The 24,263-nt window shown below is 35.8% G+C and overlaps 2 protein-coding genes across 3 annotated transcripts in view; one reads left to right on the forward strand and one right to left on the reverse strand.

The window, feature by feature from the left end:
* The window catches only part of LOC125833069 (uncharacterized), a 1,066,246-nt gene that overhangs the window by 601,454 nt on the left and 440,529 nt on the right, over positions 1–24,263 (reverse strand). The gene's annotated exons all lie outside the window — the stretch shown is intronic.
* On the forward strand, positions 5,231–7,458 carry LOC125833060 (U-box domain-containing protein 16). The gene has a single exon (XM_049512215.1). The coding sequence runs from the start codon at positions 5,231–5,233 to the stop codon at positions 7,307–7,309; it is 2,079 nt and encodes a 692-aa protein (XP_049368172.1). The 3' UTR covers positions 7,310–7,458.

Consider the following 24,263-nt stretch of genomic DNA (forward strand, 5'->3'; position numbering starts at 1 on the left):
CTATAAATCAGATTGATTTACATATTTCACGTCACTCTGTCAATCATCAAAACTGCATAGAACCCAACAAATCACTAAAATATAAATACTAACAATTCTCACTTCATTCTATTCTTTCCACAACTGATACTGACTCTTTTATTGCAACTAGGGGTGTATAAAATCGAACCGAAAATCGAACCAAACCGCAAATCGAGTCAACCCGGAAAAAAAACCCGACTAGTGGTTTGGTTTGACTTGGTTTGGTTTTGAAAAAAAAAAACCCGACTATATTTGGGTTGGTTTGGTTTTAACTAAAAAAAAAAACCCGACATTATATATATAATTTTAAAATTTTATTTTATACATAAAAATATTTACTTTGATATAATTTTTAAATATTTCTTATACTTTTTCATAGTTTTTATCTTTTAATATATTATTTCAAGTTTGAAACTTAGAATTATGAATGGGTCAATAAAGATTTTAGTTCACAGATGTTGGTAGTTATAATAAAGCTTAAATCAAAATCAAATTAATACTAATACAAAAAGAAAATCAATTCAACACTAAGAATGACAATAATATTGAATATTTGTTCTTTAATTTTACATTGGTTTAGACAATTAAAATACATAATCTAATTTTAATTTCCTTTAATATTTAGTCATGTAACTAATACTTATTAAACTTAATTTTAGCATGATTTAGTACTTTTAAATTATGATCATTTTCATTATGACTTGTTAATTTGCAATATTTGTTTTACGCTATTTCATTATTATTATTATTATTATTATTATTATTATTATTATTATTATTATTATTATTATTATTATTATTATTATTATTATTATTGTTGTTGTTGGATATTTTAGTGTCATTAATCATACCATATTGTGTTATATTTTTAAGAAACATCTTAGATAGTTGTATTTTGGTAGGACTAAAGAGATATTTGAAGTACTAGTAAATTATATGTTTGTATGAATACTTTACCAGAAAAACCGAAAAACCCAAAAAGAACCCGAGGTTGAAAAACCCGAGTTTTATTGGTTTGGTTTGGTTTATAAATTTAAAAATCCGACACAAATGATTTGGTTTGATATTTAAAAAACCTGAACCAATCCGGCCATGTACACCCCTAATTGCAACAAAGAAATTTTAAAATGAATGAAATGAAAATTTAGGTTTGTATCCACTTAAAAAGAATTCTTTGTTTTATGGTAAAATGAAAAGGGGTATAAAGAGAAATAAAACTTCGTCCGACAATTGAAATAGAATGAAAATTCAAATTAATTAGGACTCAATTATGTATCTATTGGTTGGAGAATATTGAATTAATGGATTAACAAACGTTTTGCCCACTCCACATCATGCATTATTTTAAGTTATTAGATGCTCTTATTCCTTCACACCTAATTAGTTTGTGAAATTGATTTCTTCCTAACTCATATTCTATCTCCTATTCTTTCATTTTAGACATGCAATGCAATGTGAAATTATAATTTTAAGTCAGAGTAAGGATATGTGATTTACGTTCATCATTAATTTATTAAAATTACAAATTCTCTAAAAATAACAGAATTTGAGATTTAAAATCATAATTATTATTTTTTTCTAAAATGTAAAAAATTGACTCAAAAGTTTATTTTATATAAAAATAAATGTTCATGTTCGGTGTGAAGAGATTTTTCATACTATATAAAAGGATACATTAAAGATTAGCTAGTTATTATTATTGTTGACTAATGAATCTTTATAAGTGCATTTAAAAGTATGTAATCACATATATTTAGTTATAAAAGAAATATGAAGATATATGATTTGTCAATGCAGCGCCTTGAAATATTTCAATATTTTATTTATAAAATGTAATTCACTTATTTGATAAAATTTTAATAATTTTCACAAATATGAAATTTTCATATTTATGAAAAAAAATGTTGTATGCAAGGAAATGAATGAGGATTAGATGATAGGGTAGTTATGGTTTATGAAGTAATGGCACCGTCACAATGTGTGGAAATACATTTGCTCCTGCCATGAAATGGTCCAATCATAAAAAAGAACAAAAAGGAAAGCATAAAGAAAGGAAAAAGAAGATATAATTTTATTTTTATATTATGTTTTAATAAATAAAGAAAAGGGCAAACGCAAATATGTACAAGAAGACCAGGTTGTCTTTTACCTTTATTTTATATGCTAATAATTCATCTCTTATCTTCACCAAACTTTATTATATAATATTTTCCATTAAAGTTGCCAAAAAAGAAGAAGTAACTCGTTAGGCATTGATGCCCAACAGCTCATCATCTATTTATTTTGTTATATCATTTTAATTTTCTATATATTAATTAAATTGTGAATCAGTAAAACTGTATTTCGTCAATAACAAATTCCTTTTCAAAATATTGTATTGAGTAATTAATAACACGAGATAATCAATATATGTAATTATATTTTCACTTTAATAATTTAAAATAGGGGAAAGCCAGAAAAAAAGTGGATAATATATTTATTGCCCAATGTTTCCAATTTGAGTTTTAACACAACTTTGAAAAAGATAACTAAGTGAAAAGTATAATCCACCTTCAATCTTAAAGATTATAGATTCAATTCTTCAAGAAAATAAAGTATTTTAAACTTTCAAGGGGAAAAAGCTTTTCAAATAGTAAAGAAGATGCATTTATAATTTAGTATCATGTTTATTTGCTAGTAAGATTTTAAGCACTTTTTTAGTTTGAATAAATCTTAATTGAACAGAGTCTTAATATTATTGGAAAATATATTTATGTGGATAATTTTGATCATTATCATGTCGCAACTATCATTGTTGTCAATTATCATCATCATTGTCAGCCATCTTTTTCATCATAACTACAATTACTGTCAATCACTACTGTCTATCACTACCACACTTATTGTTAAATTTGCTTTGAATTTCCCATCTTATTTGGATTTTACCGCAATTGTGTTCTAATTCAAAAAGATTTCTTAATACACAAAATGTTATCATTTTTTGGAGAAGCAATTTTGAACTTCTACAAAATAGAAGATCTTTTGTTCTCGTATAATAACAAAATAACACCCCAATGTTACTTTTTAGTGATTAAAGAATTTGATTTAGTGGAAAATTATAAACTTTATGCTTTTTATATTAGTTTTCCGATAAGTAGCTCACTTAACCAAATCATATAAATAATATTATGCTTCTTTTAGTATAATATTTTTATCATCTGATTTATTATTGTTCGAAATTTGCAATTATTAACCTTTGCCTAACGTTCTATTATTTCAATCCCAATACGTATTACCTCTATCATTATAATTATATCAACTATTATCATCACTGTCAATCACTATTGCCAGTCACTATCACATCTATCACCTCAATCATTATAATTATATTCAATGTCACTACTACCATTACCACCTTCGCCACCACTATCATCCTCTACCACCATTGCAACCAATGCATACTTTCAACCACCTATACCATCACATCTCCACTGTCACCAACAACAATCAACACCATCATATACATCACACATTCTTCAACCATTACCGCCAACTATCAACATTAACCAAATCCATCATCACAATTAACAACCACCACCACAATTATTATCAATCGTTATCATTGTGACAATCACCTTCACCATCACAACTATTACTAATCACTAGCATCAACCATCACCACCCGCTGCAAATCATCACTAGTAAATATAGTATTTTATTTTTCTAGCCTCCAAAAGTGTTCTCAAAAAATTGGAAGTTAAAAAAATGGCAAATTGAAGCAGAAGAAAGCCAGTAACTCCTAGAAATTAAAGAAAAAAGGAAAAAAGAAGATTAAATGTAAAATAATCCGAAAGTTTTTTAGCATTATCTTTCAAAGCAATGACACAAAATTCCATCGTCAATCAATTAATCAAAGCAAAGCCAAAGTTGAATGAACTTTTGACATAATTAGATACAAGTTGATGCTTATTACGTAATTGACCCAAATTCTGAAATTAGATTAGTTGATTTCTTCCTTCATTCTGTTACTAATACGGAATTAAATTAAAAATTGTTTATCACTCTGTCAGACTTCTCTTTTTGAGCATTAATAAAATGGGCCACTTGTCCAATTTCAATTTTAAAAAACTCATATATGGAATTAAATTTAATGTACTAACAATATCAAACAAAAAAAATTATGCTTAGTAAACTGCTTATGTATTTAACGTGGTATACATTAAACACGAGTTGATAACATAGGAAATGTGTAACGTAGTAATTAACGTGTTACAATTATCATTAGTATAATATAATCCGTTTGGTACATGAGATAAGAATAATAACTTTGCAATTAACTTTGTCCCATGTTTGATTTAAAATATCAACTAATCACAAAATTATTTTATCCTACCATTTATATTAAAATGATATAGTCAAGAATGACGAGCCAAATCTTGATGAGAGGCCTAAACGGATCTTTTTAACTTTATTGCTCGATTTATTTGCCTTGTGCCTTCGCCACAACTAGAATTACTTATACATGGAAAAACGAAATAAGATAATCACATGAGATATTTTAAATAGTGGCAGAGTCAGAATTTCTATTGAGTGTTAAAAGAATGCGAAATAGTGCTGACAATTAAGCTATATCAAATTTCAAGATAAAAACATTGGTAAATGTTGCTAGCCCAGAGTCAAACTTGCGCACCTACTAGTTTCTGACCCATAGCCATTGAACCAAGCCCCTTAACTTGTGTTGAGGGGGATTCAATATTAAATATATAGACATAAAATACATATTTGATCCTATATATTCATTATAACTTTTCGATTCAAAACATCGGGTGAACCCCTGAATTCCATGTTGATCCGCCCTCATTTCAAACCAATAAAATATCATTGTTTATCTCCTCCATCTTACCATATTGTAACTTTTAACAACAGCTAATTATGTAATTATAGTTTATAACTAACTATGAACCAAATAGTACTGATATAATGTATAAATTACATTACAAGTTAAGAACTAAAATGGCTGAAAAAGGCGTGCAAGTTGTATGAAACAGTCCGTCCCCATTACAACTCATCCAATACTCTTTCCATTTTTCTAAAACAAATAAAAAAGCCTCCTCTATCACTTCTAAGAAAAGTCTTCTTTCATTCTTTGATTTCTTCAACTTTTAATTCATCTAAATACAATTCAATTTTCAGCATTTTCGTAATTGTTTGAAATTTTATTCATTACAATATGGCAGTTTCACCTGAATCTTTCCCACCGAGAAAACGTCGGCCGTCGGCCAATTGTTTCGTGGCTCCGAATCTCTCCGATCGCAATCTCCTTAAATCTCTTCTTCTCTTATCATCTGAAATCTCTACTCTACAACCTTTGTTATTTCTTCTCAAGAGAAATACATCTTCAATTATCAGGAAATCCAAGCTTTTATCAGTATTATTCGAAGAAATTCTCGGTAGAGATTTTACATATTCAAATGATTCGAATACATCACGAGGAGGACATGTAACTGGTTTTCCACCTTCTGCTGTTTTGTGTTTCGACGAATTGTACATAGTATTACAGCGTATGAAGACTTTGCTTGAAGATTGCCGTAATTGTAGTAAGATGTGGCTACTTATGCAAATTGATGTTTTCTGTAACGTTTTTCATGAATTAACTCTTGAATTGTCTACTTTATTGGATATTCTTCCTTCGAAAAAGCTCAAATTAAACGACGATGTTCAGGAATTGCTGATTCTGATAACGAAGCAGTGCTCGGAGAAATTAGCTTATGTCGATCCTAAGGATCGACATTTACGATCTCAAGTTGTTGAAATGCTCGATAGAATTGAAAGAGAAATCGTACCTGATCAGTGTAAATTAGCGGAAATTTTTGAGAAATTAACTTTGCGTGATTCTACAAGCTGCAGGGATGAAATTGAGTTATTGGAAGAGGAAATTCAAAGTCAAACAGATGAGAAAGCTAAATCAGATATCATCGCGTTGATCGGATTTGTTCGATATGCTAAATGTGTGTTGTACGGCGGTTCAACACCGAGAACAAATTCACGGCGGCGACGGGCGGCGGAAGCAGCGGCGGATGTTAATGTTCCGGCTGATTTCAGGTGTCCGATTTCGCTTGACTTGATGAGAGACCCTGTGGTGGTTTCCACGGGACAAACATACGACCGCAGTTCAATAACCCTTTGGTTCGAATCGGGTCATACCACGTGTCCCAAAACGGGTCAAACCTTGACCCACACAGACCTCATACCAAATTCAGCTTTGAAGAATTTGATGGCTATGTGGTGCAGAGAGCAGAAAATACCCTTTGAATCAACGGAGATGAACGTTAAATCCAACGGCGTTGTTACCAACAAAACAGCGTTGGAAGCAACGAGAATGACTGTGTCGTTTTTGGTCAACAAGTTGAAGGCTTCCCAAGTTGTAGAATCGGCTAACCGGCTTGTTCATGAGCTTCGGGTCTTAGCCAAGACGGATTCAGATAGCCGAGCCTGCATTGCTGAAGCTGCAGCTTTGCCGTTAATGGTTAAGCTGTTAGGTTCTGAGTATCCGAGCTTACAAGTTAATGCAGTTACAACAATTCTCAATCTATCTATTCTTGAGGCAAACAAGACGAGGATAATGGAAACAGACGGGGTTTTAAATGGAGTTATCGAAGTGTTAAGGTCTGGTGCAACGTGGGAGGCAAAAGGGAATGCGGCAGCAACCATTTTTAGCTTGTCAGGTGTACCTGCTTACAAGAAGAGGTTAGCTCGAAAGACACGTGTGGTGAAGGGATTGATGGATTTGGCATGTGAGGGGCCAACGAATTCGAAGAGGGATGCCTTAGTAGCTATTTTGAATTTGGCGGGAGATAGGGAGGCAGTTGGGAAGTTGATTGAAGGCGGGGTAGTGGAAATGGTAGCGGAGATTATGGATGGATTACCTGAAGAGGCGGTTACAATTCTCGAAGTGGTGGTCAAGAAGGGTGGATTGGTGGCCGTTGCAGCCGCATATCCATTGATAAAAAAACTGGCTATAGTATTAAGAGATGGAACAGATAGAGCTAGAGAGAGCGCTGCAGCAACGCTAGTGAACATGTGTCGTAAAGGGGGATCAGAGATGGTGGCGGAATTGGCAGGAGTTCAAGGGATTGAGAGGGTGATTTGGGAAATAATGGGAATGGGAACAGGGAGGGGAAGAAGAAAAGCAGCAACATTGTTGAGAGTTCTAAGGAGATGGGCTGCTGGATTGGATGCAGAAGTGGCATCAGGGGCTTATTCAGATGTGAATATGAATACTTCAACCAGAATAGTATTGCCAGGTTAATTTTTTCGAAAAAAAAATTGTTCTTTTGTTTATTTGTTTACACAAAACATGAACAACAAACTGTAACATTTGTGAATTGTACAATTGTTCATACCTTTTCCAAGTTGAAGAAAATAGAACAAGTTGAAGCATTTATTGACAAAATTTAGCTGTGAATATCTTTGTTCTACACATTGGTTGATCTTTAGTGTGCCAATTCATATTGAAAGATGATTACTCTGTAGTTGGCGCGTTTGGCTTATGTTGAGCTTTATGTATGAGTGTATTTTCTTGTAGGATTTTGAAGGAACACACACGGATGATCTTAGTTGTGGATTTATCATTTGATACGATTATAGTGAAATTAATCATACAATAAACAATAAATTTCATGGTCTTGCATTATGAACTAACTACTAAGCATCATTTTACTTTAAGGTTGTGTTCTATATGGATGAAAATATTTATATTTTTAAAAAAAATGAGGGTAGGGGAAGGGTAAATGGAGAAGGGATTACATTATGGGGAATCAAACCCTCACTAACAAGATGAGAGTTCAGGTATAACATCTCGCAACTAGAAAGAACTAGAAGAAAGTTTAAAATCTGGAAATAGTTATTTTTGGAAACTATAAGGAAATCTGGAAAATTTTAAGTAAATTAAAGTGAGTTGTTGGTCAACTTCAAACGATCATAACTCATAGCTCAGGATGAGTTAGGTGTAATTCCAGATATGGTTGGAAAACTCTTGGAATGATCTTTCCAACGCCACTAATTTTGCACGATTCCGAGTTTGTATAAGTGAGTTATGCCCTTTGGAAGTTAGGTTGTTCGAATAAGGAACTGCCCAATCCGGATTTTTGAGGGGTAGCTTGGTCTTTTCCTTATCCAATCAATTAAATCCGTTTTTAATAAAATAATTGGGGTCAAAATTGAGTTAGTTCAGTTTACACTTTGGAGAAATAGAGTTGGGGCTTTTGGAGAAAGAACACAAGAGAAAGGAGAAGAGGAAAAGCAGGATTCGCCAAGAACGATCGATTTTGGTTGCGGATTCGCCAAGGAATTGACCCTACAAGGTATGTGAGTCCTTCATAGCGTTGGGTTCATTCACCCACGCGCCAAACATGTTTCGTTCAGCAGAATTCGTTCTAAAAGAGTTTGAGTATTGATGATCTTATTACTTATTCTTGAATTTGATTGTTGTTCTTGAATTGGGATGAATTGAGAAGTTTCTGAGATCGTTACGTTGTATTATAGAGTTGTTTTGAATTAGGTTCTTAGGTTCATTTGCTCGGTATTTGTATCTAAAAGAGATTTGAGAAAAGGAACCAAGTTTGGGCGAATTGGGGTTGGAAAACGAAAAAGAAATTTTGTCGGGCGAAATTTGGCATCAGTGGCGCGTCGCGCGCCTAGCCCCCAGTTTTGAAAATTCTGCATTGCCTCGTGGAGCTGACACGAGGTGTTCTGCCTCAAAAGACGTTTTCGAAACCAAAATTAAATTATGCCTCCGCGTCGCGGACCCACCTTCAAATATTGAGTTTTGGTCTTTTCTCGTGTTTAACTATCTATAATCATTTCTAAACAACATGAGATCTTTCCAAACCCAAATCTTAATTCTTGAATCCATAATTCAATTCAAGGATTAGTTAAGAGTAGAGTCAAGAGCAGTTAAGATCAAAGTCAAGAGAAGTCAAGAGTCTAGTAAGAGAAGTTCATTTCAAATTTTCATAAGTCTTTTACAAATGTTTTAACCTTGTTTTAAGACTTAAGTTTTGAAGTTGAGTAAAGAGTAAGAGTAAAGTTCATTTTCTTTAAAATGATATATGAGAACTAAGTATTCCCAAGAGTAAATGTTTTCACATTTAAGATGAGAGGAAACTGAGATTTCCAAAAGACTTTTGAAGAAGCAAAAAGGGGAACATTGATTCCAAGAGAGCTTTTAAGTTAAGTTTGAGTAATTATCTCAAACTAGAGAAGAAGTTGTTTTAAAAAAACATATGAGCTAAGTATATTTTTGGGAGTAGTATTGGGCAACGATATGGGGACGCGAGTTCATATTAACTCAAGCCCCATAAACCATGTAGCAATCATGGGCAAAAAAAGGGTCATACTTTTTAGATGATTCCTTAGTACTTTTCAGCATAGACTAGTGGATCCACTTAGTAGTTCAGGTTCTACACCAATGGCAAGGTATAGGACGGTCCTTGGCAACGTGAGGTAAAACGTTGTACACTTAGGCTTGTTGACACCCAATTTTGACCCTCCACAATATAAATTAATCATTTCGAGCTTCTCCAATTTCAAACGATTTAAAATAATTAGTTTTATAGAATTTCCAAAAATAAATAAATAATAAATAATAAATAATAAATAAATAATAATAATAATAATAATATAGTTTGCGAGATTTAAATAGTTTTGTCAGTTCTCATAATTTTTAGATGATATATATGTTTTAGATAATTATGTATACAATTAGTATATTTTATTATTATTCGAAAATCGTCTTAAAAAAGAAAGGGGGGGGGGGGGGATTTTATATATTAAATAGTAGGGATGGTTATAATTTTGAATTAATGAGTTTTATGAAATTCAAAATACTTTCAAGTTATTTTTAAAGTAATTTTATCATTTTTAATAATAAATATGTATATTTTTGCAATCACACTATTTTATAAATATTTGAAAATCATCACAAAGGATTTTGCATTTTATTTAAATGTTTTATTTTACTTTAAGTTATAGTTGTAATTTCGAGTTAATTAGTTTTGTAATTGAATTAATTAGTTTATAATTAAGTTAATTATTTTTTGTTTTCGTTAAGATTAAGAAGCTCATTAATTAATTTATATTAATTCATCTTATTTAACTTTTGGCCGAATTCACCAATTAAATTCAAATCGGCTAAATTTTTAACTTCAATTGGTTCTAATTCTAATCCCTTGTAATTGCAATTATAGCCACTTCCTTACCAATTTCTTCAACCACTTTGCAAGACCAAATTATGGGCCTTTCCTTTCAATTTCAGCCGGCCCAGTTTAATTCATATCAGCCCAACAACAATGCAATTCCCAATCCAACTCATTCCCAACCCAATAGTATCAAACCGGCCCACTTCTTCACCAAATAACCCACAACAATTCCAAACCGGCCCAATTCTTTTTTTCAACAGCAAATAAAATACAACACCAAAAATAGTACCAACCGACCCCATCCCCTCATCCTTATAATTCAACAATACAAATACATCATACCATACGCCATACAGTATCCCAACCCCACCGCCCATACTCTTCTTCTTCCTCCAGACGCAACCCAGAAAAATCCAGCCAAATCCGGATATCTCGTCCAACTTCTCCGCAAAACCCATACCATGCAGACCCCCCATCACCCTCACGTCCCTTTTCCCCCATTTTTAGGGATTTTTTCAAAGCTTACCACTGTTGGATTGAAAAGGGGCAGAGATTGAATTCGAAAAAGAGAAATTCAAAATTTCACCCGATTTCCCTTAAATTTCCAGCTATATATTGCTCTCTTTTGATCACTGTTTTGGGGGAGAAAAAATTTGAAAAAAGAGTTTTGGAGTTCGGGTCTTTGGCCATAATCGCTTTACACTTGCGAAATATTTTTTTAGCTCTCTGATTCCAAATTTCGAGAAGATCGTCACTCGAATTTTGTTAGCTTGCCTTTAATATTCAAATAGAGTGGTGGAATCGCTTTTCTTGTCGTCCTAGTAACGCTGCTCCGAGAAAGGTAAACTCGATTCCCTCTTGCTTCTTCACTGTTATGCTCCGTTTGACGACATGTATATCCGGAATTCATGATTCTTGCGTCTTTGAAGTCTTGTGTGCTTATGCTTTCATTTATCCTGTATTGTGGCTATTTGACGAGTATTCCGCATAATGCAAATCTTGACTATTGTTTGTTTTACTTCCACAAGGCTTGTCTCAGTTCCCTTTCAAATGGTTCAAATTCATTAAGGTTTTGTGTTTAGACATATATCAGTAAGGGCAAGCATTGTGTTCTATCTAAGTTCTCTTTGTGATTTTTTTTTTTTTTAAATTTCTTCCTGTTCCAATATTTAAAGCAGCAGGTTGTCTTATTCACCTGGCACTTGATTAAATTGTTATATATATATATATGTGTGTGTGTGTGTGTGTGTGTATGTGTATATATATAGCTTATCGCTTTATTTTGGAGAGTTTGATTATTATCTCGAAACTGCCGCAAATCTGGTTCTTGTTTGTTTAAATGAAGTTCTTAGTTTCTTATTTGATGAATTTATCATTTTCTTTCTTTCATTCTTAAATTTCTAGTTGAAGGCTAAGTGGGTATTTTGTTCATTTTTGTCATTAGTTCGAGTTTGGTTTATGTGTAAGATGCTAGTTTGATTTTGGTCTTAATTTGAGCAAATCTGTAGGGTAAACTGATCTTCATGGTTGTCAATGTTAGTAGCTCTTTTCTTTTCTCTTGCTCAAATTTGGGTTTGCCTTTCTGTGTAAAAATGCTAACGTTGGTTTGTTGTGAATTGTTGACTTAGAGGAGTATTGCAGTGATTTGATGGAACTCCTCATACTCCCTTTTAAATTATTGCTTCTTCATATTCTCAATTGGTTCTTCTTATTGTTTATCCTTTTTGTTTCTTTCTTTGTGCATGTAATCTCTCCGAATGAGTTCCGTTGACTCTAGCTTCGGCCTTGCATCGCTTATCGGGCCTGTAGGCCCAAATTTTCTCCTCTAGTCAGCCCTTAATTACTAGCAACGGAACCGATGAACAGGTCCTTGAAGGCAAAATGTTGGCTGGAAATTGAAATATGAGCCTCCAAAGGCTCAAAAGTGGGCTGTATACAACAGTATACACTCACACTACCGAGATACAGGTAAAAAACGCAATAAAAAAACAGGGCTGGAGTGAAATACAGGTGTTTGAAAGCAAGAAATACATAAAAAGGGCTGATATACATGCCGATATACACTGATATACATCAGCTGTATACCAAAAAGGGAATTGTGTTAAACTCCAAAAAGTAGCGAATTTGGCCCAAGAAAGGCCCAAATTCAATTTCTCCCTTACGCTTTAATTATTTAATTGCGATTACCTATTATTTATTGTCTAACTCTAACTTCAGAATTTTTAATTAACTTAATTAGATTCCCCAAAAGATAAGTTATTTCCTTTGTGTTGGTTAACTTTTAATTTATTTATTTTAATATTTATTTTATCTATTTTATTAATTAAATATGTTGGCCAAATTATACAGTTTTAAGTTAAATCTTTTGTTCTAAAAAAATAAAAATAGATATTAAAACAACAACATATTCTTTAATGTCTCCCACTCAATCACTTTTTACTCGTTTAAAATTGGTTTAAAGGGTCAAAGTATTTATTCCTCAAGTAAAAACAAAAAAAATAAAAAAATAAAATAAATAAATATATATATATATATATATAAATGTATAAATATATATATTCTTTACTTGGTCATTTTCTCAAAAAAGGATTAGTCAAAACTTTGCTTTCATTCTTTAATTAATTAAAAAATGATTTTCATGCTTAATTTAATTGGCTTAAATTATTTATTTCGAAAATGAATTAAAGAAATTCTAATTAATATAGTTTTATTAATATTCTAATCATTTGTATTTTGACTCAGATGTTTTCTTTTGGGATATCTTTTCTCTAAAAAATAAAAAATGAAATAAAGGCGTGTCATTTATTTAACTATTTTTCTCAAAGTCAACCAAATATTGTAAATTATTATTCTTATGCTAAATCACATTTTTTATAAAAAATAGTAAAATATATTTTAGTCAACCGCATGTTAGCGGTTACTTCGAATGCTTAAACCCTTCTCGAAGTGTAAATTGAACCCCGAACCTTCTTTGGTATTTTCAAATGATTTTTTCTGTTTAAATCTTTGAAAATGATAAGTTTTCTTAATTTCTTTAAAAAATTAAGTGGCGACTCTTTTCTAAGTATTTTTTCTCAAATTGTTTTTTTTATGCTTAGAACATTTCAAAAAAAGTGATTTTTCTAGAAATAGTTAAATTACGGCACAACAAGGCTCATAGTGATGGCTGTCGGTTAGAGCCAAGGTAAGCGTTTCTTTCATAATCTCTTTCGAGCCTATGTTTGTTAGCATTCCAACTCGCATACTTGTACATTCAATGTACTGATGCCAGTTGGCCTGCATCGTATTATGATGCAGACGCAGGTAACCAGGATCAGCATCCAACGCTTCGTTGATCCAGCTTGAGCATTCAGAGTCAGTGGTGAGCCTCCTTGCATTCTGGAGGACTCTTTTATTCACTTTCTAGCTTAGTTCATTAGGATGTTGTGGGGTTTGTCCCAACATCCATCTCAGTTGTTTAGAGGCTTCATAGACAGTTAGTAGTTCAGTTGTCTTTACATTATCATTCAGATGTTGTTTAAAGACTGAGTTGCCATTTTGGCTAAACTATTATTTCTCAAGTTATGCATGAGTTATGCTTTTCATATGTTTAAGTCTTCTGCTGAGTTAAGTATGCCAGACCAAGGGTTCGCTTGAGGCCATCAATGGTCTTCAAGTGCCATTCCCGCCCATGGTGTAGGCTCGGGGTGTGACAAACTTAGAATCAGAGCACAAAGTTCAAGAGTCCTAGGGAGTCTATGAAGCCGTGTTTGTAGCGTCCTAGTTATCGGTGTGAAGCGCACCACATCTATAATTAGGAGGCTGCAAGATTTAGGAATTATCTCACTTCTTTCACATTCATTTCGTGCGATAGAGTTACCTCTATAAAATTTCCTTCTAATTCGTGCTTGCGCGTGTTTTAGATAATCATGCCTCCATGAAGATCTATCAAAGGTTGTCCTGTGAGACGCAATGTTGAGGAACAAGAGTTACCCAATGCACCTGAAGTGCAACCTCAAGGAGAAGTCACCAATGCTGAGTTCCGTGAGGCTATCTGGATGTTGAGCCAACCTGTGACTAACCAGGTCAGGCAACAAAGAGGAGCTCGACAAGAAGAGGCTGACACTTCAAGGATTCGTGAGTTCTTGAGGATGAATCCTCCAAATTTCACTGGTTCAAGCACTACTAAAGATCCAAAGAACTTCATTGAGGAGCTGAAAAAGGTGTTCAATGTGATGCATATTGCTGGTACTGAGAGAGTTGAGCTAGCTGTATACTAGATGAAGAATGTTGCTAGGACCTGGTTTGATCAGTGGAAAGAGGGAGCTGAAGATGCACCACCTGCGAGTTGGGCCTGTTTTGAGGAAGCTTTCTTGGGGTGTTTCTTTCCCCGAGAACTGAAAGAGGCCAAGGTACGTGAGTTCCTCACACTTAAGCAGAATTCTCTAAGTGTGTATGAGTATGGTTTGAAGTTCACCCAACTATCCCGTTATGCTTCGGAGATGGTTAAGGACATGAGAAGTAGAATTAGCTTGTTCGTTGCTGGGTTGGGCCGTCTATCAAGCAAAGAGGGTCGGGCAGCAATGCTTATTGGGGATATGGACATATCAAGGTTGATGGTTTATGTTCAGCAGGTTGAGGAGGAGAAGCTGAGAGACAGGGAAGAGTTCAGAAATAAGAAAGTGAAGACATGAAATGAGTCTGGGCAGCAGAAGGGTAGTGTGAATCGTTCGTCCTTTCAGAAGCAAAAGGGGCCTGCACCATCACCTGCTAGTGCACCTGCACCTAAGAACAAAGGTGAGTATAATGGCCAGAATTCACAGAACTTCAGAGTTAGACCAGCACAGTCTCAAGGTAGTGTGACACAAGGAGGTAGTTGGGCTCCTGTATGTGGTAGATATGGTAGAAACCACTCAGGTAAGTATCGTGATGGCCAGAAAGGTTGTTTCAAGTGTGGGCAAAAGGGACATTTCTTGAAAGAGTGTCCTAAAAGTAAGCAAGGTAGTGGAAATCCGGGCAATAGAGCCCAGTCTTCATCAGTTGCTCCACCAGACAGGGTTGCACCTAGAGGAGCTACTTCCGGTACTGGCGGAGGAGCAAACCGCCTCTATGCAATCACGAGTCGCCAAGAGCAAGAGAACTCTCTAGATGTTGTCACTGGTATGATCAAAGTTTTTACTTTTGATGTTTATGCTTTGCTAGACCCAAGAGCAAGTTTATCTTTTGTAACCCCTTATGTTGCAAATAAGTTTGATGTTATTCCTGAGAAACTATGTGAACCTTTCTGTGTTTGTACACCTGTTGGAGAGTCTATTCTAGCTAAGCGAGTTTATCGTGATTGTGTCATTTCCATCAATCACAAGAGCACCATGGCTGATTTAGTTGAGTTAGACATGGTGGATTTCGATGTTATTCTAGGTATGAATTAGCTTCATGCCTGTTTTGCATCAATAGATTGTAGAACTCGAGTTGTCAAGTTTTAGATTCCTAATGAGCCAGTCATAGAGTGGAGTAGTAGTTCAGCAGTGCCTAAGGGTCGTTTCATTTCATACCTTAAGGCGAGAAAGTTAGTTTCAAAGGGTTGTATCTATCACTTAGTCTGAGTTAATGACTCAAGTGTTGAGGTTCCTCCCATTCAGTCAGTTCCTATAGTAAAAGAGTTTCCAGAAGTCTTTCCTGATGACCTACCCGGAGTCCCTCCTGAGAGAGAAATAGACTTCGGTATAGACATCATTCCAGATACTCATCCTATCTCTATTCCGCCATACAGAATGGCACCAACGGAGTTGAAAGAGCAGTTAAAGGACCTGTTAGATAAGGTCTTCATTCGACCAAGTGTCTCACCTTGGGGCGCTCCGGTCTTGTTTGTGAGAAAGAAAGATGGTTCCCTTAGAATATGTATAGATTACCGCCAATTGAACAAGGTTACCATTAAGAATAAGTATCCTCTTCCGAGGATTAATGACATTTTCGATCGGCTTCAGGGTGCTTCCTGTTTCTCGAAAATTGATCTCAGATCAGGCTACCATCAGTTGAAAGTTAGGGAATGTGATATTCCAAAGACAGCATTCAAGACCCATTATGGTCATTATGAGTTTCTGGTCATGTCGTTTGGTTTAACTAATGCACCAACAACGTTCATGGACCTTATGAATAGAGTCTTCAAACCTTATATAGATATGTTTGTTATCGTCTTTATTGATGACATACTAATCTATTCAAGGAATGATGAAAATCATGCTAGTCATCTCAGAATAGTTCTTCAGACTTTGAAAGATAGAGAGTTGTATGCCAAGTTCTCTAAGTGTGAGTTTTGGCTTGAGTCTGTGGCATTCTTGGGCCACATAGTTTCCGATGATGGAATTAGAGTTGATACTCAGAAAATTGAGGCAGTGCAAAATTGGCCTAGACCCACATCTCCAACTGATATTAGGAGTTTCTTGGGTTTGGTTGGCTATTATAGAAGGTTTGTAGAGGGTTTTTCATCCATTTCGTCCCGTTTGATGAAGTTGACTCAGAAAATAGTGATGTTTCAATGGTCTGAAGCTTGTGAGAAAAGCTTTCAGGAATTGAAAAAGAGGTTGACTACTGCTCCAGTTTTGACCTTATTAGAAGGTACTCAAGGTTTTGTGGTGTATTGTGATGCATCTAGAGTTGGTTTGGGTCGTGTTTTAATGCAGAATGGCAAAGTTATAGCTTATGCCTCCAGACAGTTGAAAGTTCATGAGAAGAACTACCCAATCCATGACTTAGAGTTGGTTGTTGTGGTGTTCACTTTGAAGATATGGCATCATTACTTATATGGTGTTCATGTTGATATATTCATTGATCACAAGAGACTTCAATATGTGTTCACTCAGAGAGAGCTTAATCTAGACAAAGAAGGTGGTTAGAGTTACTCAAGGATTATGACATGAGTATTCTTTATCACCCAGGTAAGGCTAATGTTGTTGTTGATGCCTTGAGTAGGTTGTCTATGGGTAGTACCTCCCATGTTGAGGAAGAAAAGAGAGAGTTAGCAAAAGATGTGCATAGGCTTGCACGCTTAGGAGTCCAACTTATGGATTTCACAGAAGAAGGAATAGTGATGACGAATGGGGCTGAATCTTCACTAGTGTCAAAAGTGAAAGAAAAGTAAGACCAAGATCCCATTTTGCTAGACTTAGGCAAATGTTCATAAGCAAAGAGTATTAGCTTTTGAACAAGGGGGAAATGGTGTATTGAGATATCAAGGTAGATTGTGCGTACCTATGGTGGATGGACTCTAAGAGAGGATCATGGAGGAAACTCATAGCTCCAGATATTCCATTCATCCGGGTTCCACAAAGATGTATCGTGATTTGAGAGAAGTGTATTGGTGGAATGACATGAAGAAGGGCATTGCAGAGTTTGTTGCTAAGTGTCCAAATTGCCAACAAGTGAAAATAGAGCACCAAAGGCTCGGTGGTTTGGCTCAGAATATAGAACTTTTGGAATGGAAGTGAGAGATGATCAATATGGATTTCATCATAGGTTTGCCAAGGTCTCGCAGACAGCATGATTCTATTTGGGTGATTGTCGACACAATGACAAAATCAGCCCATTTTCTGTCGGTAAAGACCACACATACATCAGAAGATTATGCCAGGTTATATATTTAGGAGGTGGTAAGACTTCATGGAGTTCCAGTCTCCATTATTTCAGATAGAGGTGCGCAATTTACTGCACAATTTTGGAAATCTTTTCGGGTTCAAATGTGAACTTAAGTACTGCCTTTCATCCTCAGACTGACGGGCAAGCAGAGCGCACTATTCAGACATTGGAAGATATGTTGAGGGCTTCTATGATTGATTTCAAAGGGAATTGTGATGATCACCTACCTCTCATTGAGGTTGCGTACAACAACAGTTATCACTCTAGCATCCAAATGGCTCCTTATGAAGCTCTGTATGGGAGAAGATGCATATCTCCTATTGGATGGTTTGAAGTTGGTGAAGCAGGGTTGATAGGACCAGATTTAGTTCACCAAGCTATGGAGAAGATGAAAGTGATTCAAGAGAGATTGAAAATAGCACAAAGTCATCATAAATCCTACAATGATGTTAGGAGAAGGGCATTAGAGTTCGAGGTAGATGATTGGGTATATTTAAAAGTTTCACCCATGAAGGGTGTTATGAGGTTTGGTAAGAAGGGGAAGCTTAGTCCCCGGTATATTGGACCATATAGAATAGCTAAGAGGATTGACAATGTAGCTTATGAGTTGGAGCTACCACAGGAATTAGCAGCGGTTCATCCGGTGTTTCACATCTCCATGTTGAAGAAGTGCATGGGCGATCCTTCATTGATCATATCAACTGAAGATATTGAGATCAAGGATAGCCTATCTTATGAGGAGATTTCGGTTCAGATTCTAGATCGCCAAGTTCGCAAGTTGAGAACAAAGGAGGTTGCGTCAGTCAAAGTCCTTTGGAGGAACCAATTTGTTGAAGAAGCTACTTGGGAAGCTGAAGAGGATATGAAGAAGAGATATCCACATCTCTTAGAAACCGGAGAAAATGCAGACCAAGGTACTAATTTTCTTCTTAGTACTATCTAAATTATGAGTGAGCATGTTCTTTGTTTGAAATTGCTTTAGGGATGTACGAACTTGATGTTACCACCCATACCTTAGTAAGAGTAAATCTCATTCAAGGACGAATGTTCTCAAGGGGGAGATATTGTAACATCTCGCAACTAGAAAGAACTAGAAGAAAGTTTAAAATCTGGAAATAGTTATTTTTGGAAGGTATAAGGAAATCTGGAAAATTTTAAGTAAATTAAAGTGAGTTGTTGGTCAACTTCAAAGGACCATAACTCCTATCTCAGGATGATTTAGGTGTAATTCTAGATATTGTTGGAAAGCTCTTGGAATGATCTTTCCAACGCCGCTAATTTTGCGCGATTCCGAGTTTGTATGAGTGAGTTATGCCCTTTGGAATTTGGGCTGTTCGAATAAGGAACTGCCCAATTCGGATATTTGAGGGGTAGCTTGGTCTTTTACTTACCCAATCAATTAAATCCGCTTTTAATAAAATAATTGGGGTCAAAATTGAGTTAGTTCAGTTTACACTTTTGAGAAATAGAGTTAGGGCTTTTGGAGAATGAACGCAAGAGAAAAGAGAAGAGGAAAAACAGGATTCGCCAAGAACGATCGATTTTGGTTGCGGATTCGCCAAGGAATTGACCTACAAGGTATATGAGACCTTCATAGCATTGGGTTCATTCACCCACACGCCAAACATGTTTCGTTCAGCAGAATTCGTCCTAAAAGAGTTTGAGTATTGATGATCTTATTACTTATTCTTGAATTTGATTGTTGTTCTTGAATCAGGATGAATTGAGAAGTTTCTGAGATCATTACGTCGTATTATAGAATTGTTTTGAATTAGATTCTTAGGTACATTTTCTAGGTATTTGTATCAAAATGGGATTTGAGAAAAGGAACCGAGTTTGGTTGAATTAGGGTTGGAAAACGAAGAACAAATTTAGTCGGGTCAAATTTGGCATCAGTGGCGCGTCGCGCGCCTAGCCCTTAGTTTTGAAAATTCTGCATCGCGTCGCAGACCTGACACGAGGTGTTCTGCCTCAAAAGATGTTTTCGGAACCAAAATTAAATTATGCCTCCGCGTCGCAGACTCACCTTCAAATATTGATTTTTGGTCTTTTCTCGTGTTTAACTATCTATAATAATTCCTAAACAACATGAGATCTTTCCAAACCCAAATCTTAATCCTTGAATCCATAATTCAATTCAAGGATCAGTTAAGATCAAAGAGCAAAGTTCATTTTCTTTAAAATGATATATTGGAGCTAAGTATTCCCAAGAGTAAATGTTTTCACATTTAAGATGAGAGGAAACTGAGATTTCTAAAAGAGTTTTGAAGAAGCAAAAAGGGGAACATTGATTACAAGAGAGCTTTTAAGCTAAGTTTGAGTAATTATCTCAAACCAGAGAAGAAGTTGTATTAAAAAACATCTCAGCTAAGTATAATTTTGGGAGTAGTATTGAGCACCGATATGGGGACGCGAGTTCATATTAATTCAAGCCCCATAAGCCATGTAGCCATCATGGGCAGAAAAAGGGTCATACTTTTTAGATGATTCCTTAGTGCTTTTCAGCATAGACTAGTGGATCCACTTTGTAGTTCAGGTTCTATACCGATGGCAAGGTATAGGACGGTCCTTGGCAACGTGAGGTAAAACGTTGTATTATCACCTAGGCTAATAGTGATGGTTGTCGATTAGAGAATCTCCCACAAAAGTTATGTATTTTTATATACATCAGTTTATTGTATTTTTTCATACATTTCAGAGTTATGTTGTATCCTTGTATATACACAGAGTTGACATCAGGTTTTTAAACAATTTTTCTTTATATTGCACTTGGTTTAAACTGCTTTATATTGAAATGAGTTCAGTTAAATATTCATGAGTTGAGAAGAGCCGAGGTAAGTGTTTCTTTCATAAAGAAAAACCTATGTTTGTTAGCATTCCAACTCGCATACTCATATATTCAATGTACTGATGCCAGTTGTCCTGCATCGTATTATGATGCAGACCTAAGTAACCAGGATTAGCATCCAGCGCTTCGTTGATCCAGCTTGAGCATTTAGAGTCAGTGGTGAGCCTCATTGCATTCCGGAGGACTCTTTTATTCGCTTTCTAGTTTAGTTCATTAGGATGTTGTAGGGTTTGTCCCAACATCCATCTCAGTTGTTTAGTGGCTTCATAGACAGTTAGTAGTTCAATTGTCTGTACATTATCATTCAGATGTTGTTTAAAGACTGAGTTGCCATTTTGGCTAAACTATTATTTCTCAAGTTATGCATGAGTTATATTTTTCTTATGTTTAAGTCTTCCACTGAGTTAAGTAAGCCAAGCCAAGGGTTCGCTTGAGGCCAGCAATGGTCTTCGAGTTCCAGTCCCGCCCAGGGTGTAGGCTCGATGCATGACATCAGGTAACCAATCAATTAACTACCAAGATTCCCTAAAATAGTGAAATGAGGTTCTAGTCGGGATTTGTAACGACCCTCCTTCGTTACTCAAGGGCATCTCATGCAGAATTCCAATATTTTGAAAATACGGTGCAAAATTTAAAAATTTGAGCTTACGACAAGGTTGTCTTGTTTTGAAATCGGCCAGGCTGACACCAGCCTGCCATAGCAGGAAGCCTCCCGCTATGGTAGCACTGCAATAGAATATGTACGACCGCTATAGCTGGCTGACGAAAATGCAGACCCTAGTTAATACAACTTCTTTTATATTCCTCAAACTTTTGAGGGAGAAAATAGACGAGGGTTGCTCCAAAAACCCTCCAAAGGCACCAGGAGTATGGGGGCAATGGAGGGGAGAGATTACAATGTGCAATGGGAGGGGGGGTGAAAACCCAAGGAATTCTGGTGCTCGTTCTTCACAGTTTGCTCTCACGGAGTGGAAAACTCATATTAAAAATTTATCAGCCGATGCTTGGCGCCTAGAAAGGCTAGGTTTTCTTTAAATTGCGTAGTTAGACCCATTTTTACTGCATTATATTTTGTGGATTTTCAAAGATTGCATGTATAGGTCTTCAGGCACGGAGTCTAGAAGGTTAAGCTTGTGGCTAAGATGGTTATGTTGATAGTGGTGGTAAGCTAATGATGATTGTTCTATGGAATGAATGTGTGTTTCCTGGTAAAGATTTGTGGGAGAATTTGGGGACGATCAAGGATTGTCTAGGAGGTTACTTGTCGGTAGGTAATGGTTGTATGTATTCCAATTTATGTATGTATGCATGTTTATTGCTTTATTGTAACGTCCGGCAATATGAAATAATTGAAGAGGCTTAGAATTGGAAATTTTCATTTTTTGGAAAGAATTTAAAGTTTTGGAAATTTTGGCTAAGTATGGAAAATGTGAAATTTTGGCCAACTTTGAACAGCCATAAATTCTAGCTCAGGATGAGTTAGGTGGAATTCCAGTTATGGTTGCAAAGTTCGTGGAACGACCTTTCCAACGCCACCGAGTTTGCTCGATTCCGAGTTCGTATGAGGGAGTTATGACCTTCGAAAGTTGGGCAGTTGACAAGGAGATCCGTCCGGGAATCATTAAGGGCATTTTAGTCTTTTCCCTAGCCAATTCTTTTGAGCTCATATTGTTGTATTAGGATGATCTTTGGATCATTTTTTTTGTCCCATTTTTTTTGGTAAGAGAAAGAGTTAGGGTTTTTGTGATTGAAGAAGAGAAGAAGGAGAAGAAGAAGAAGAGAAGAAAGAGGAGATTTGTCAAGACCATTGTGGAAATTCGTCGGGGGTGATCCCTATCAAGGTATGTGAGTTTTTCCGTGTGGGTCGATCCTTTCCCCCACACACCCTAAGTTTATTCCTTGCTTTGAGAAAAGATTGGGAGTTTGTTATTGAAGTGTTGAAGTTGTTAGTTGTTAGTTGTTGTTGAGGTTGTTGGTGGTGTTGTTGAATTTATTGTATGTTGTGAGACATGATTGGGTCGTATATTTAAGTTGAAACCTATTGTATGTTGAGGGGATTATGATTCTAAGAGCTATGACCCTTTAGAGGTTGATCCACCACCGATTTGCAGAAGTTTCTGGGCTGTCGATCCCCATCTACGGGACTGACCTACGGACCGTAGATAGATCAACGGTCCGTACTGGTCAACCGTCGATTGGGACAGAAGTTGGGGTTATGGGGCGTCGATCTACGGTCGCGACCTACGGTCCGTGACCTGACCTACGGACCGTAAGTCCGTACCGTAGGCCAACACTTAGTCTTTTTCTTAAATGAAATTCTGGGGAAAATCTCTGACGCAATCTACGGACCTGCAGTACGGACCGTAAGTCCATCTACGGTCCGTCAATGGCGACCGTAAGTCCCATCTGTGTCACCAGAAATCTGAAGTCTCAGCCAAGTTTCCCCTCTTCTTTTCTCACTTTCTCATACATGTTCCAAAGTAATTCACCTATGTTTTATAGTTGTTTTCGACGTTCCAAAGTGCGTCTAAGCGTTCAAGAATCCTTCCATGACATGTGATCGAACACCTTGAATTCATAATTCCAATTCAAGGAAAGATAGTTCCAAGTCAAGTGAAGTTTCAAGTCGAGTAAGAGTCTTAGTTTCAAGCTGAATCATGTTTTCTTTCCCCAAAGGAGCCTGTGGGCTAAAGTTTTGAGTAATTATCTCAATCAAAGAAAGAAGTTATTTTAAAAGCATGAGCCAAAGTAATTTTGGGAGTAGTATTGAGCACCGAATTGGGGGACACGAGTTCATATTAACTCAACTCTCCCTAAGAACCATGCGCCAACATGGGACTTGTCGTATCATTCTTTTTAGATGATCACGCAAGATTAGGCTAGTGGATCCACTAAGCAAAAGTAAGGTCCTATATCGATGGCAAGGTATAGGATGGTCCTTTGGCAACGTGAGGTAAAACGTTGTATCATCACTAAGGCTCGTAGTGGTGGTTGTCGGTTAAAGAACCTCCCACAAAAGCTGTTTTATGTTTATAAAAGAAAAGTGGAGTTTGTTGTCATTTTATCCTTAACGATCTAAGTTGTTTACATTCTTTTACAAGCTTTATATGTGTGGCTCGTGTCTTATTGCTTTACTTTGAGTCCAGTTATGTATATGAGTCGTTCAGAGTCAAGGTAAGTGATCTCTTGTTCCCTTTTCAAGCTTAAGTTGTTTTTAGCGGTCCAGCTCGCATACTCGTACATTCCATGTACTAATGCCAGTTGGCCTGCATCGTTTTATGATGCAGACGCAGGTACCCAGGATCAGCATCCTGCACGCCGTTGATCCAGTTGAGCACTCTAGAGTCAGTGGTGAGCCTCCTTGCTTCCAAAGGGCTCAGTTATTTTGTTCTCTTAGTTTTGTTTATTAGGGTGTTGTGGGGTCTGTCCCAACACCCATCTAAGTATTTTAGAGGCTTCATAGACAGTCAGTCAGTTAGTTTTGAGTCTCTTATCTATGTATATATGTAAGTATTCTATTTCGAGACTCGAGTTGCCTTTTTGGCCAGATATGTATCATTTAAGTTGTTTATGCCTCTGCATAGCATTGAGTTATTCTGTTGAGT

Source organism: Solanum verrucosum, unplaced genomic scaffold, assembly GCF_900185275.1.
Source record: "Solanum verrucosum unplaced genomic scaffold, falcon-dt-bn FXZP01000041.1, whole genome shotgun sequence".
Lineage (NCBI taxonomy): Eukaryota > Viridiplantae > Streptophyta > Magnoliopsida > Solanales > Solanaceae > Solanum > Solanum verrucosum.